At 34.9% G+C, this 16,002-nt stretch overlaps 1 protein-coding gene across 1 annotated transcript; it reads left to right on the forward strand.

Annotated features, from left to right (window-relative positions):
- Nucleotides 1-354: 354 nt before the first annotated feature.
- On the forward strand, nucleotides 355-11,194 carry LOC117240853 (organic cation transporter protein-like; the record flags this gene model as incomplete). Its single annotated transcript, XM_033506874.1, has 7 exons — nucleotides 355-570; nucleotides 1,392-1,650; nucleotides 7,727-8,025; nucleotides 8,631-8,743; nucleotides 8,935-9,149; nucleotides 9,773-10,121; nucleotides 10,397-11,194. Coding segments are annotated over 7 exons (1,632 nt in total), but the record flags the coding sequence as incomplete, so codon positions are not given.
- Between the last annotated feature and the right edge of the window lie 4,808 nt (nucleotides 11,195-16,002).

Consider the following 16,002-nt stretch of genomic DNA (forward strand, 5'->3'; position numbering starts at 1 on the left):
CGTATGAACACAACGCAATAAATTGACACGATAAAAGCGTTGAGATAATAACCACGAGACAATACTCGACAATAATAATACGAGACAATAATAATCGAAAAGGCCGATGAAACAAAGGAATGAGTAATTTGTAAAGACAGGAAAACAGCAATTAACGTACATCCAGCTACAATTGAAAATAACTTTCTTCGCTTTAAATGAAATTCCAATCAAATACGTTTTATCAGACTCGACTTTAACAATCAATATTATTAGCTCAACAAATACTCGAGATTCCCAATGTTTTTTGTCGAGTTTCAAATAGAACGTTAATTACTCGCTTGTCGGAACGTCCATCGGCATCGCAGACCGTGAACCAATCTACGTTATCTTCTCCTTCGTTTCAGGCTGTCGCTGGCGATACCAGTCAACCGCGAAGGTTACTCGAGATGCAGCATGTACGATGTAAATTACACGGAAATTTTGCTAAATGGAAGCCACGTACCGGACCCATCGTGGCCAACGAAAGATTGCCAACAAGGATGGGAATTTAATTATACCACCGTCCCTTATGCGTCTGTGGCATCCGAGGTGACAGAAAATGTTCGACTTGTAATTTCCTGCTTTTTGAATATTTTATCTGTTCCTATCAATCAATCCCTTTATACTGTGTATGTCGTATTCGATTATTTGCATGATCTATTTCGATAAAAAATAAGCGTAGTGTACAATTTTTGGAAAGAAAGAACGATGAAAAGGGTCGAATAAACGTTTGTGGAAAGATCGATAGTTCAGAAGTGGGAAAATTAACAATGTCGATTTCCACAGAGGAAAATTATAGTACGTAACAGAATTACTAGTACATATTGCAGTAATAATTAGTGCATGTAGTGAAATTACAGAGTACATTCTAAATTCAAGCGTTACATTGCCAAATAAAATACAATCGAATAAATATTTATAAAAATACTTAAAGAAAAAAAGGATAAAAAATTTCGAATTATGAAAGCTGATAAAACTAGGTTGCGATAAAACTGAAAATGAAAATATCGGATTGAAAAGAAACTTTAATAAAACGTTATAACGAGCAACAGCGCGAACACGCAGATTTGTTCGACATAAATTGCAAGACCTTTTGCTCCAGTGGATTTCCATGAACTTTGCGTCGCTCGTCAGGAGAAGAATTATTCATCGAGGGGTAGGAAGCATCCAGAAGAAGGACGCGAGAACGCGCAGGGTCTTAAGCTTCTCCTTCTTTTTTCCTCAAAGGCAAAGAAAAAAGGACAGATCATTAGGAATTTCGAAACTTTGATCGAAAATTCGTTTAATCGAGGCGTTGAAATTGCTATAAGATTTCCGTGATGCTGATCGTGATCAGAAGTAAATCATTCGACTGTAGTTTTCTGTTGCAGCTGGGATGGGTTTGTCAGTATGATACATTGCCAACCATAGCTCAAAGTATCTTCTTCATCGGCGCTATCTTCGGAGGATTAATTTTTGGATGGGTTGCTGATCAATATGGAAGAATACCAGCTTTGCTCGGAGTTAATTTAATGGGATTTCTCGCTGGGGTGGCTACTGCGTTCACGGGTAGCTTCTGGCAGTTCACTTTGTGTCGTTTTTTCGTTGGATTCGCCTTTGATAATTGCTTCACTATGATGTACATATTAGGTAACCGTTTTTCAATAATTTCTTTTTTGCCCTGGAATTGAGTTTGAAAGCCACACAGTGGCTACAAAAAGTACTTGTACGTATGTATCCTTATTTCCCAATGAAGCGTCTCTCTTCCTTTTTTTTAAATCAGTTTTTACGTTTCATTTTGATAGCATTAATTATTTATAAGCATGTATGAAAGTATTACAAATGATACGAAAGCTAATATTTTAATCAGTCTTATCTTAAGACTTAGTCTTAATTAATTGGTATATATATAAATGCTGTTCTAAATACGATGGTGTACAGTTACTTTTTGTAATTACTGTAAGCAGGAAGATCTCTAAGTTTAAATAACAAAGTAATCTCTACAACATACTGTAAAACTGTTGTTATGCTTGATTTACGACTGACGTTTCTACAAGTATATGAATTTTGCAACAGAACTCACGTTGCCATGCAACAATTTAAATGAAATTGAAAACCATTCAAAGTTACGAAGAAAGATGCTTAAATACATATGAATATACATGAGGTCATACATATTTATTTTTTAACTGCGGCGTTTATATCAAAGAGAGGGAGAGAGACAGAGAAAAATTAATTTTCTTGTTTTATAAGAATTTCATGCAAGATAAAAATATGAAACTTTAAGATATTTGGATTTATATATACCATTGAATATTTATAATATTTAAAGGTAGTTAGTTCGCAATCATTTTCTATACTAATATTTTCCCTCTATACTCGCGATCAGTTATGTATTAATTTTGTTTTCTCTTTTAACGAGACAATATTCTCATTACAAAGGATTAGTTGTTCAAAATTGCTTTTCATTTCTGGACAACTATAGCATACCAGGGTTTTCATAAATTTTCACTTCCCAACGGAAAGCGAAGGTAACGAATGAATGGTTCTACAACGAACGCTTCCACAACTATAAATCTATGTATATATATACATACATACATGTATATGGTTTTAATTAAAATGAACATCTTCTTCTAGCAAACTTATTTAAAATTCGTAAAAATATCACATAATAATATAAAACAATCAAGTAACATTTTAAATATTCCATTGAAAATTCTAATAAATTGTTTAATATAAGATCGATATAATTCATGCTGAATTCATTGTCTGATACCCATAATACAGGCAATTTATAATACAAAATTTTATTATAACTCTACATGAAAAAATTTCAATTATAATACTGTAGAAATATATTTTCCAGTTATTGTTCTAATATCAATATACTGAAGAGAAAATCTAGACTAGTCTCTGTCTTGAAAGATATTTTATACCCTGAAAGTACAGCGTTAAGACCCTGATTGAAACTTTTGAAGAGACTCTGTTGAAACGTAAGAACGCTGATTGAAAGTTCATCAGACGAGTCATTGAAACGAGTTTTCTTGATCGAATAGCAAGTTTGTCCTGCAGACAGCATTCCAATTGTGAAAATCGAGACCAAAGAAACTCAGGTGGCGTGCATTAACCCTGAATCGATGACTCAAGCCGAGGTTGGAAAAATTTACAATTTGTTCGACAAAACAAGGCCAAGCTGACGAGATTCGTGAGCAAGTGGCTGGTTCGTTAATGATTTGGCGTTCGAATTTTCTTATTTCTATTCTAATTATCAAGGTCGATTAAACGATTGATCACGAATATTCGACGGAAATATTGAGAAGGAAGGCTCGATCTGTACGAGTGTAAATCGTATTTTAATCAATGACTTGAGAAAGTGAGGTATTGATTGAAACTAAGATAAGTGATACTAATTCGTTTCGAGCGCGTAACAAATTACATCATCGGATTCATTGAGTTGCAAATAATTCTATATTCAGTTCCGTATTTATAATCGAGCGTAGCGAAGATAAAATGAAAGGGACGTGATTATCCGAGGGTCTCACAACTAGAGAAAAATCGATGGGAACGAGGAAATCCTTAATTGTAGAAACTGCGTAGAAAATACCGTGGAAAATATCATATATATTTTAATAGAAATATTTTTGTACTTTTTTTTAAACATTAAAACTTTAGAGCTTTAGAAGCTTTATGTATTAGTATACGTATTTATACAGACTTTGAAATTCATAACAAATTTCTCTAGATAGATGCGGATTTTTTGTATTGTTTCGTATGTATACTTGTGTCACTTTTCTTTCTAACGATATTTAGTTAAAAAGTTCGTCTATATCATTTATAGTAGATTTTGTTTTTATTTATATTAATGTTAATTTTATATTAATAAAAATCACTGAAATTTTCAGTATCATCATTATTTAGTATCATCGAATTTCTTTCTTCTTTATGTTCCATATTATTATTAAAATTCTCTAATAAACATTCAAATATCCTACAGAATATTTCCATTATTTTTCACGTATTATTTGCAGTCATATTTTCCATATTTTATTATCGATAAAGTTTGAGTTGGTTCTTTAAATTCCTATTCAACATTCCAGCTAACCAGTCGATATCAATAACACGTGCCTTTCTTCCTGCCAGGATTTATAACTTATTCAAGCAGAACCTCACTCAACCAACTCGTTGAAAGCGTAGAATTCGATCAACTTCATACAACTCACATACAAACTGCAGATAATGCTAACAGTGGGAGGAAAATATGAGACTGCAAAGCGTATAAACCTAGTAGTTTATAAAAGCATTTACATATTTGCCACAGAAAATTTATATGTATGTAGAATATGTGTTATATAAAACATTCTGAAATTTCATTAGCATTGTAATGATTATATTGGTAAAGTTTGAAGCATTTCTGAAGATGCACATAGAAGTTACGAGATATTTAATGCAAACATTTATTTAGTACAAATATACAGCATAAATAGTTATCTTAAACATGTAATAAATGGTTATCAAATATCGGGATTTATTAATATAATAAATGTTTGACTATTTTTATAATTAAATATTTTTGTAATTACTGTGAAATATGTAATTACGCTAAATAATTTTGTATCTTGTATATAGATTTTTAAATTTACTTAATTGAAACTCTGCATTATAATAACCGTATTTATAATTCTGACGTCATATTCGATATAATTATTATATGACTTTATTACGATCCTAATGAAATTCCAATATATTCATGAATATATAACAGAAACGTAATAATACTTTGTTGTACTAATTATGATACCATCATATATAATAAATATAAATAAATAAAAAATGTCTATAAATGCTAAGATACTTTTACGAGCCAACAGGCGAGAAGGAAGAAACGAAAGAAAAGAAAGAAGAGAACGAACGTTAATCAGTTTCGAAACGTTAACAACGTCCTTGCATTGGACGGTGCTCGCGTTTATCGATTGGTCGCATTGCGAGATATCGGTCAGATTATTATTAATACGATCGTCTGTAATTTATCTTTGCTAACTGTGCCGCACGGAATCTTCGTTTACAATAAATGAGTTGTCGCTTTTGATCGAACGGTAACACGATATGAAATTACAGGGTGACGGAAACAGCTGGGAGAAAAGCGAATACTTTTTCTGCGCGAATAATGTAATGTTAAAGGCAGTAAACCTTGAGAGGCGAAGTGATGAAACGAGTGGTCTCAGAGAAGCTTCTTTACGTCTTCTTCTCCTTTCTGTATCCTTTCTATGAGAATAATATCTCGTCTTCAGAAGAGATCTCCTCGCCCTATCTACGCGTTGTAAAGGCAATACAAACTGAATGATACATATATTTAAAAACGATATTTTGTTGGTTTTATGAATATTGATTTTTATAACGTGAGGTTCTTCTACTCTTATTTTCTATTAAATTAATGATACATATATTTTAGAATGGCTGTCGCAATGGTGATGATGATGATGGTGATGATGATTTGCGAAAGAAGATGTTGAAAATTACAGACAGCATAAATAATATTTAGATTTCATGGAAGTTGATTTTTGTAATGCGAGGTTCTTCTATTCTTATTTTTCATTAAATTTTTATGTAGAAAATTATTAAACATTTGGATATAACTGGGAGATTATTTCCATTCATGCGTACCGGAGTTACTCGATGGTCTCGTACCGAAGCTGATAACCAACACAGATTTTCAGGAAAGCGATTAATAGCTTAAAATTTATTCGTGCGAGATAATAATCCAAAATGTAGTTAAAGTTTTTAAGCATTGTTTGTTAGGATTACGAGAAAATGATGAATTAACAGTTATATATAGACACGTTATATATATGTAGGAGGTCCAGAGCGTATTGGGAAAATTTACGGCGAATTAAACAGGAAATTCCGAGATATCTGCTCAAAATATCTGATTTGTGGAATTATCCTATAGCTATTTTATTTAATAAAAATTAATTCAGGTAATTTTAGAGAATAGAAATATCTGAAACTCGTGATTTAAACGAACGTTCGTCATTTTGGTTTATTATGAATTATAAATTGGTTCATTATGAAGCATGAAAAGTAAAAATCAATGGTACAAAGTGATCTTAAATAAGGAAGCGAGTTCCATGGTAAACATGGTTCGAGCATCGCAATTATAATAAAGCAAAAAAAAAAAAAAGAAACAACCACTGAGCGGTAATTATCAGGAAGCCACTAGTTACAACTAATTGAAGGTGATTCCGGATTAGAAGCAAGCCACTATTAAGTGGCTAACACGGTTGCTTCATTAAGAGCAAGTACTCCCTATTTTGCGGCAACTACAAATAGACGTTGTTCACTATGATATATTTCCACGTGTTTATTGCATCTTGTCCTGTTATGCGATTAAAGAGTTACAACCTTGCGTTTCTAATTTATTGGACGTATACGCACCAGACATTAATTTCGTCTACGTATTCGTGAAATTGCGAGATTCATTCATCGCGAAGGTCAGTTCAATTGTTCAAGATAAGTTCTCATCGTTTTAATCTGTTTTCTTGTACGAAAATAGAGTAATATTTACTTGTCATTGCACTGTGGATATATATCGATATGTTCGTTCAGGAAGTCAATTGTTTTCATCGAATTAGACTCGACTTTCCGTAGAGAATGTTCGTTTCGACATAAATATGTATCTCAGGCTTATCGATCTTTCAATATCTACCATAAATAGCTTAACAAGGTAACACACGCTCGTGTTTGAATTATGTAAATGATCCTTTGACTCTAACGATCCGTTTATTCACAGTTAATTTATGATATTGCTAGTTACGCGTGATTCTACCTTTTGTATCTTTAAGAAATACAGGGTGATTGGTAATTGGTGGTACAAGCGGAAAGGGGGTGATTCTACGCGAAAAAAGAAGTCGAAAATATAGAATAAAAATTTAAAAATTTTAAAAATTTAAAAATTTAAAAATTTAAAAATTTAAAAATTTAAAAATTTAAAAATTTAAAAATTTAAAAATTTAAAAATTTTAAAATTTTAAAATTTAAAAATTTTAAAATTTAAAAAATTTTAAAAATAACGTCAATTGAGACAACGATCTACAGTGAGATCCGTTATAACGAGACGTGATAAAGTGCACGCGTACCGAGCGAAAATTCAAAGTCGATTTTCTCGAAAACAAAGCCTCAAACGAAAAATTTTTATTCTATATTTTCGACTTCTTTTTTCACGTAGAATCATCCCCTTTCCGCGTGTACCACCAGTTACCAACCACCCTGTATAATTCGTAAATAGAAACGTATTCTTGTCGATAAGTATCGAAACACTTACGGAAATTTAAATGGGCTTGAACAATCATCGGGAAATTATTAAAGTCCTTGTTATTAGATCTAAACACGATTTAATCGTAGAACTAAACACGTTTGTTAAATTAATCTATATATTGTATATCTACTTTTTATATATTTGTAACTCAAATTTTTCTTCTTCATATTGCGTTAAGTTGCCCCAAAAGTTTCTTTCGTTTTATATTATTTTATTGAATTACGTATGATCTATTTTGTCCCAATGAATATAATTCAATAAAATAATATAAAACAAAAAATAGTATGCGTCTATTATCTCCTTACGAGACGAAAGAAATTTCTGCGACAACCTAATATATTGTTCCATTCTTTATTCACAGAATATTTCTTTCACAGATGATTCTTCTAAATATTATGTTTTTTATTCCAGTATTAGAATACGTTGGACCAAAGTGGAGGACATTCGTGGCGAATATGTCGATCGCAATATTCTTCACATTTGCAACTTGCATTCTACCCTGGATCGCCTATTATTTGGCCGACTGGAGGATGACCTGTATTGTCACCTCAGTTCCTCTTGTTCTAGCCGTAGGTACGCCATGGTTGATACCGGAAAGCGCTCGATGGCTGGTCAGCCAAGGTCAGATAGACAGGGCCATTAAAATCCTTGGTAAATTCGAGCGAATCAACGGCACCAAGGTGCCCGATGACATCTATAGACGATTCCGGGTAAATAAACCGATTACCGCAATCTTTTCCGTATTTTCTACTTTTATGATCTTTCCTGCTTTATGTGCGTTCTATAAATACCAATTTATATGCCTTTAAGCATATCATATAATCATTCTCTTTGAATAGAAGTCTAATTGGGTCTTTTACGTAATGAAAATTTGTTTACAACCTAGTAATTTTATATCTTATTCATCACCTAAATTGCCAGCGATAAATTGCTGTCAATTTCTGTTATTGTCTGTTATTGTCTATTTCTGTAATGTTATTTATTGAATTTGTATAATTGTTTTTATCTTTGAAAATTTTTATACAAATAGATTAAACATTTGGAAACTGCTCAGTCTGAATAGATCATGGCAATATTAACATTAATGTACGATATAAGGAGATAATCGACTTTTAGAGGTTTGATGTTTTATAAAGTAAAATGAAAAAATTTGCGAACGTCCAAGTAAACTATTTCGAAAGGATCGTCTCATACAAATATAACATAAACTTTCTTCCGGATTTTATCGTAATCTTTGTACACATAACAGATTCACATAAATTTGTAAGAAAAACAGACAAACGACATTAACTAATTAAAAATTTGCTAATAACAGGAAACCTGTGCCAGAATCTGCAAAGAGGAGGAAGCAGACAAAACGTACTCCGTGTTGGATCTATTTAGAACGCCACGACTACGGAATATCACGATTCTATTTATTGTTATTTGGTTCGTATCGCTATTAAACAGATATCAAATAGATTGACGTAAAATCGGAATTGTATCTTGTAAAAATCTCACGAACAGTTTTATATCTTTTGTCTAAAAATACTTCATTTCTGAAGCAAGGAATTTGCTTCTCACATGAAATATGATAGCGTGCTTTTCTTTATCATATGAAATTGTTTTACGAAATATAGGATGGCGATTTCTTTGGTGTTCGATGGTCACGTACGAAACGTCGATAATTTAGGCCTGGACGTGTTTATTACGTTCACGATTGCTGCAGCAACCGAGCTGCCTGCTGACACGTTCTTCACGCTCGTTCTTGATCGATGGGGCAGAAGATGGCTGGCGTGTGGTTCCCTCGTCATTTCTGGTATCTTCAGCATCTGGGCTTCTGCCGTTTCCAATAGTTCGTACATTTCGTTTTTATATATTCACCCTTCTATATTACTGATCAATCTTCTAAATAACCTAAGTCGATAATTCTGACTTAATCAGACGAATATTTTTCATTCGTATAACATTGTGCTTTTTGAAAGGAAGAAAATGTATATTTTGGAATATTTATAACATGCAAATGCTTGTAGATTATTTGCTACATTGCTAGAATAGTTTCCAAGCCCTATCATGTATCCGTTGTATAGATATTTTATTTCCCCTTCTACTGCTTTGATCATAAGATCGCTTCGTATTTCCGCATATATCAAAGGGCGTTGGCAATAGTCCTCAAAATGATGGGCTTCAGCGCTCCAGCAGTGCTATATGACTTTCAGTAGCCGTAATCCATAATACAATCCCTTAGATTCAAATTGGCTAGATTAACGTTTTATAGATAAGAAGTTTATTGCTTGTGCTTAGCTTAGAGCTAAGCACGCTTATATTAAGCTTAGCAAATGCTTGTATCAACTATTGCAGACAACCAGACAAATTACAGACAGATAAAATAATTTCTTCCCTTTTTATTCCTTAAAATTTTCTAAAATTATTTCATGAAAAATTAGAATTAAAAACTAATGCTAAAATTTTTTTCAGGTATATATACAGCTTCTCTGGCAATTCTCGGTAGATTTTGGATAAACATTTCATACAATATCGGTCTCCAATATGCGGCTGAAGTATTACCAACTGTGGTTAGAGCTCAGGGTGTAGCTTTGATACATATAATGGGATACGTTGCTAGTATCCTCGCACCCTTCGTAGTCTATCTCAATGTTGTGTCCTCGTTCCTACCTCTTCTTGTGCTGGGCACACTCGGAATTATGGGCGGTCTTCTGACTCTCTTTTTGCCGGAAACATTGAATAAGGATCTTCCGCAGACGCTGCAGGACAGCGAAGATTTTGGAAAAGATCAGAAGATGTGGGATGTACCTTGTATCGGAAGGTAAAATCACATAAAGGAACTTTCGGTCTCCTTTTTTCAAAGATATTCACAGATCTTCAAGCTCGAAGTTCAAGATTCTGTTAGATCTACATCTTCGTATGCTTTCGTATTACTTTCTTCTTAAAATCTGTTAAATCTCTCAAAAGAAAACTGGACTATCTTCTTTCTTCAAATGCTTTTTAAATCTTTTGAACAGAAGAGAAGGATCGAGTTGGGAAGTTATTCAAATCTTTAAGCGATTGGATTCAATATTTTTAAACGCAATGTTTTGACAGGAAACGCGAGGACGAGGAGACACCACCGGTCGCCATGTTCCGATCATTTTCTAGATGCAGTGCGAGGAATTCGATGAGAGCGTCGCTTCGCGGTGAACCTTTAAGGAGTAGCATGCTACGGAGATCGAGTATAAAATCGAGGAAAAGCGAAAACTCGATCACAGAGGTCGAAAGGCTGTAGCGAAACGTTCACCACGAAGTACAATATTTGTCGCGTTGATCTCGAGCAAAGAATCTTTAGTCTTCCAAAAACGTGCAATACATGTATTAGAGTAAGACAAGTTATTGAATCCAGGAATCTTAAATTCCACCGTCATTAATATTCATTATCACAAAACAGCGGATTTTTATGCAATTATGGGTGATTCGAAGATACGAAAATTTATAGAATGCGTATGACGCAAAATTTTGTAAAATATCCAAAAGTACAGCACTATCGATGATATTTAATGGATAGAAACATACTTTTGCCCAAGTCCTTTCGATTGTATCAAATCTTTCAATTGTATTATTGTATCCACGAAAATATGCATTTGCATAAAGATCCGCAATGCAATTATCATCGCAATTTTTCATCAACAATGATTGATTAAAAATTCAATCATTAGGCGAGCGAATAAAAATTAGAGTAAGAACGTAGCTTAAAGTAATTGTCGTAAATTGTCGTGGGTAGTTAATGTTAAAAATTAGTACTTTCCTTTGTTATAAAAGTTCCTGAAATTGTTCGTACAAAAGCTCCATCTTATAGAATATAGTGCAATAATCGTTATACTAGTAAAATAATAACATCATAAATATACAAAATATATTAACGAGATGAAAATAATATGGACAACGTGGTGTATGGCCACGAGTTTTGTACATATGTACGTGTAAGTATTGTAGATCGATTAGCAATCGCAGAGACCTCGTGCGCATGTCACGCGACGAGATAGCGCGATTATTTTTATTATGATGTAAATCGTTCTTAGATGTTTTGTAATAAAACTTGCCAGTAAAACCTTCCCTGGATTCTGCTAATAGTTCTTCACCACTTGTTCCTTAATCGATTGAATTAACGATACAAATAAGTATGAGATTATCTTAGGAAATCTCATTAATATTTTTGTCGACATCTACGACGTAAAAGCGGGGTAATAATATTTTGAAGTTTTGACGACGCGTTGCTTACTATAGATATTGTCTGTACAGGATTCATCAATTTTTAGAGAGCCTAGTCTCGCCGAGATGGAGATAATCCTCTTTAAAGCTGAACGTTTTAACACGTAATCCCACTAGCAAGCCATTGCAAAAATGATATTTCGATTAATGATGGAAAATCGCTTTTGAAGACAGAAAAATCTTCTTCGAAGGAAAAATTTGATCTAAATCTTTCGAATAAAATTAACGTAAAATCTGTGTTACGCCACGAGGCTTACCACAGGCTGTATTTTCTAACCGTCGCTCGCGGCCCTACAGTGTCGCAGGCAGACCGCCCTATCTGCCCGTCGGATCATATACAATGTATCGACGAGAGTGTCACGTAATTTTTGGGTTGGTCGGTGAAAATAAAATATAGTCGAGTCGTAACACAACTATTTACTTGGTTTTAATCAGCCTTTATTATGAATTCACCAATCACAATGTAACACGCACTGAATTAACATAAATCACAATTCACTCCAACCACGTTATGTAAGACTTAGTTACAACAATACATTAAGTACGCGACTTATAAGAGACCGACATAGATATGTTGACTATTCTAAGGATACAGAATAAGTGAAGTTTTACTGACGATACTGTGTCTGAGGAAAGCTAGGGGTGGGTGTGTCTAAGGACACGGGACTATCGGATTTGTTGATGACAATTTTGGTTAAGGAAGTGAGGGCAGTAGACACCATCTCCGATTGGATAATAGGACGGTTGGTGGACCAGGAAGGGTTTTAGCCGCCCTCGCGAGAAAGTTGCCAACGGAACATACCAGATGTGGAGAAAACCAACTTTCTAAGCTAACACGTGGTAGACAATAAACGTAAAGGGAAATTTAAGACAGGAAATACTCGCTTGGTCCGAAGGACCTTAACTATAAAAATGCCAAGGCCCCCTGGTGGGCACTTAAGACTATTGAGGGTGCGCGCCAAGGATATGCAGACATCTGGGTGCCATCCTGTCCGTGGTGTGTGGCCTGGTCTCTGATATGAATTGACGTTACATACCCCCTTCTTAGATTGATTTTGGTCCTCCAAAATCTCAGTGTTTCTGCGGATTGTCTCTAGGTCAATTGGCTTTTCCGGTAAGGTTGCTGTTTGCGTGTTGCCTAAGTATATTATAGTTATGAAGCCCGTCCTGGAAAATAAGGTTTTAACCGGTTTCCATTAATTTTCTTGATATTACCTTCTATTAAAACCTCATAATACGGTGTTTTAACTCTCTCAATGGTGTAGGGTCCTAGCCACTCTATGTCTAATTTATGCTCTTTATGGTCGTTGTGTATTAAGACTCTATCCCCTTCTTTAAATATTGACTGGGGTTTTATTATTCGTCGTCTCTGATCTCTTTGATATCTTTGTTTACTCTTAATCAATTGGTCGCGAGCTTTCGAAAGTCTAGAATCCCATTCTCGTTTTCTGAATGCTACTTCGTCCGCGTAAGTGCGTTGTGGATTTCGTGAAATGGTCGAGGGTAAGTTGGCTTTGTGTCCGAATGTCAATTCAAAAGGTGTATAACCGGTCGAGTCGTGTATCATCGTATTGTAGGCTAGGCATATAAAATTTAAATGTTCGTCCCATTCTTCCCCTGAGTCCCTTTGAACACACTTTAGCATATCTGCTATTACAGCGTGAGTCCGCTCTAATGATCCATTACTTTGGGGGTGGAAGCTAGTAGTTTTAATGTGTTTTATTTTGAAGGCTTCTTCGTATTTTTGCATTAAGCTACTAATAAAATTTTGTCCTCTGTCTGTCAGTATTTTCTTAGGCGCTGAGAATATGTATATGTAATGGTCTAACAGGGAATTCCAAATAGTTTCTGTTTGTTGGTTTTTTATAGGAACAAGGATAAGGTATTTTGTGAGTTCATCGTGAATGGAGAGTATAAAGGAATTGCCTCGTTTCGTTTTCTTCAATGGTCCTAGTATATCCATGGCTATCTTGTCATTGGGTTCCAATGGTGTGTCGGTTATACATGGTTCTTCTTTGGGTCGAATCCTAGTCATTTTTGCGGTTTGACAGGTCTCACAAGTTTCTATTCTGGTTTTTATTCTGTCCATAAGGTGTGGGATACTATATTTGTCTCTGATTCTGTCGTACGTCTTTTGTATCCCGGGATGTCCTATCAAGTCATGATTTTCTTTCAGTATTTGTTCTATCTCTTCGTCACTTAAGCTCTGTATTGGCTCGTAAGCAAACTCTATATCGTCGCGTTGGTCATTGAAAAACAAAAGAAGTCTCTTTATGTGTGCTTTGTCTTGTGCGTTTAAGTTGTTGTCTCCTATCCCTATCTTTCTATTTGTTTTGAGTACGTTTGATATTTTCTGTAACCATGCGGTTTCGTCATATGGGCCTAGATATGTTTTTGTTAATTGGAAAAAGTTGTCTTTGTTAGGTGTTAGTTTTAATAATTTTGGTATTTCTTCTGATTTTTCCCAATCTTTGAATTGTTTTAATAAAACGTCAGTTTGTGTTATCGCGTGTACTCTGGATAGGGCGTCAGCGGCCGCGTTTTCCTTTCCTTTTACGTAATCTATGTCATACTCGTATTCCTCTAATCTTAATCTCCATCGGATCAATCGGCTGGAGGGGTCCTTACAGTTGTGTAGCCATTTAAGGGCTTGGTGGTCTGTTTGAATTTGGAATTTACGGCCTAATAAATATTGTCTCAGTCTTTTAACTGCCCAAACGATAGCTAATAATTCTTTTTCCGTCGTTGTATAATTTCGTTCAGGAGGGTTTAATGTTCTCGAAATGAAGACACAAGGGTGCCCGTCTTGTGAAAGGATCCCTCCTAAACCTTCGTTACTGGCGTCCGTTGTCAACGTAAATGTTTTTGTGTAGTCGGGATATTTTAGTACCGGTGCTTGGCATAATCTTTCTTTTAACGTATCGAAGCTGAGTTGTGTTCTGTCGGTCCAGTGGAATGGCGTGTCCTTTTTCGTGAGGTCCGTAAGGGGTTTTGCTAGCTTTGAAAAGTTACGAATAAATTTTCTGTAATAACCTGCTAGCCCGAGGAAAGATTTTACTTCTGTTGGGTTCTTAGGTTGTCTAAAGTTTTTTACTGCTTCTATTTTCTTCGGATTGGGTTTTACTCCCTCACTTGTTACGGTATATCCGAGGTATTCCAATTCGGGCTTTAAAAATTCGCACTTATCTGGCTGTAGTTTCAGCCCCAATTCCCTAAGTCTTTGTAAAACGATAGCTAGGTTTTGGTTGTCTTCTTCTATCGATTGACCAAAAATAATAATATCGTTTAGGCCACACACCACGGACAGGATGGCACCCAGATGTCTGCATATGCTTGGCGCGCACCCTCAATAGTCTTAAGTGCCCACCAGGGGGCCTTGGCATTTTTATAGTCAAGGTCCTTCGGACCAAGCGAGTATTTCCTGTCTTAAATTTCCCTTTACGTTTATTGTCTACCACGTGTTAGCTTAGAAAGTTGGTTTTCTCCACATCTGGTATGTTCCGTTGGCAACTTTCTCGCGAGGGCGGCTAAAACCCTTCCTGGTCCACCAACCGTCCTATTATCCAATCGGAGATGGTGCCTACTGCCCTCACTTCCTTAACCAAAATTGTCATCAACAAATCCGATAGTCCCGTGTCCTTAGACACACCCACCCCTAGCTTTCCTCAGACACAGTATCGTCAGTAAAACTTCACTCATTCTGTATCCTTAGAATAGTCAACATATCTATGTCGGTCTCTTATAAGTCGCGTACTTAATGTATTGTTGTAACTAAGTCTTACATAACGTGGTTGGAGGGAATTGTGATTTATGTTAATTCAGTGCGTGTTACATTGTGATTGGTGAATTCATAATAAAGGCTGATTAAAACCAAGTAAATAGTTGTGTTACGACTCGACTATATTTTATTTTCACCGACCAACCCAAAAATTACGTGACACTCTCGTCGATACATTGTATATGATCCGACGGGCAGATAGGGCGGTCTGCCTGCGACACTGTAGGGCCGCGAGCGACGGTTAGAAAATACAGCCTGTGGTAAGCCTCGTGGCGTAACACAGATTTTACGTTAATTTTATTCGAAAGATTTAGATCAAATTTTTCCTTCGAAGAAGATTTTTCTGTCTTCAAAAGCGATTTTCCATCATTAATCGAAATATCATTTTTGCAATGGCTTGCTAGTGGGATTACGTGTTAAAACGTTCAGCTTTAAAGAGGATTATCTCCATCTCGGCGAGACTAGGCTCTCTAAAAATTGATGAATCCTGTACAGACAATATCTATAGTAAGCAACGCGTCGTCAAAACTTCAAAATATTATTACCCCGCTTTTACGTCGTAGATGTCGACAAAAATATTAATGAGATTTCCTAAGATAATCTCATACTTATTTGTATCGTTAATTCAATCGATTAAGGAACAAGTGGTGAAGAACTATTAGCAGAA

The sequence above is a fragment of the Bombus vosnesenskii genome, unplaced genomic scaffold (assembly GCF_011952255.1).
Source record: "Bombus vosnesenskii isolate JDL3184/JDL3185 unplaced genomic scaffold, Bvos_JDL3184-5_v1.1 scf7180000015007, whole genome shotgun sequence".
NCBI lineage: Eukaryota > Metazoa > Arthropoda > Insecta > Hymenoptera > Apidae > Bombus > Bombus vosnesenskii.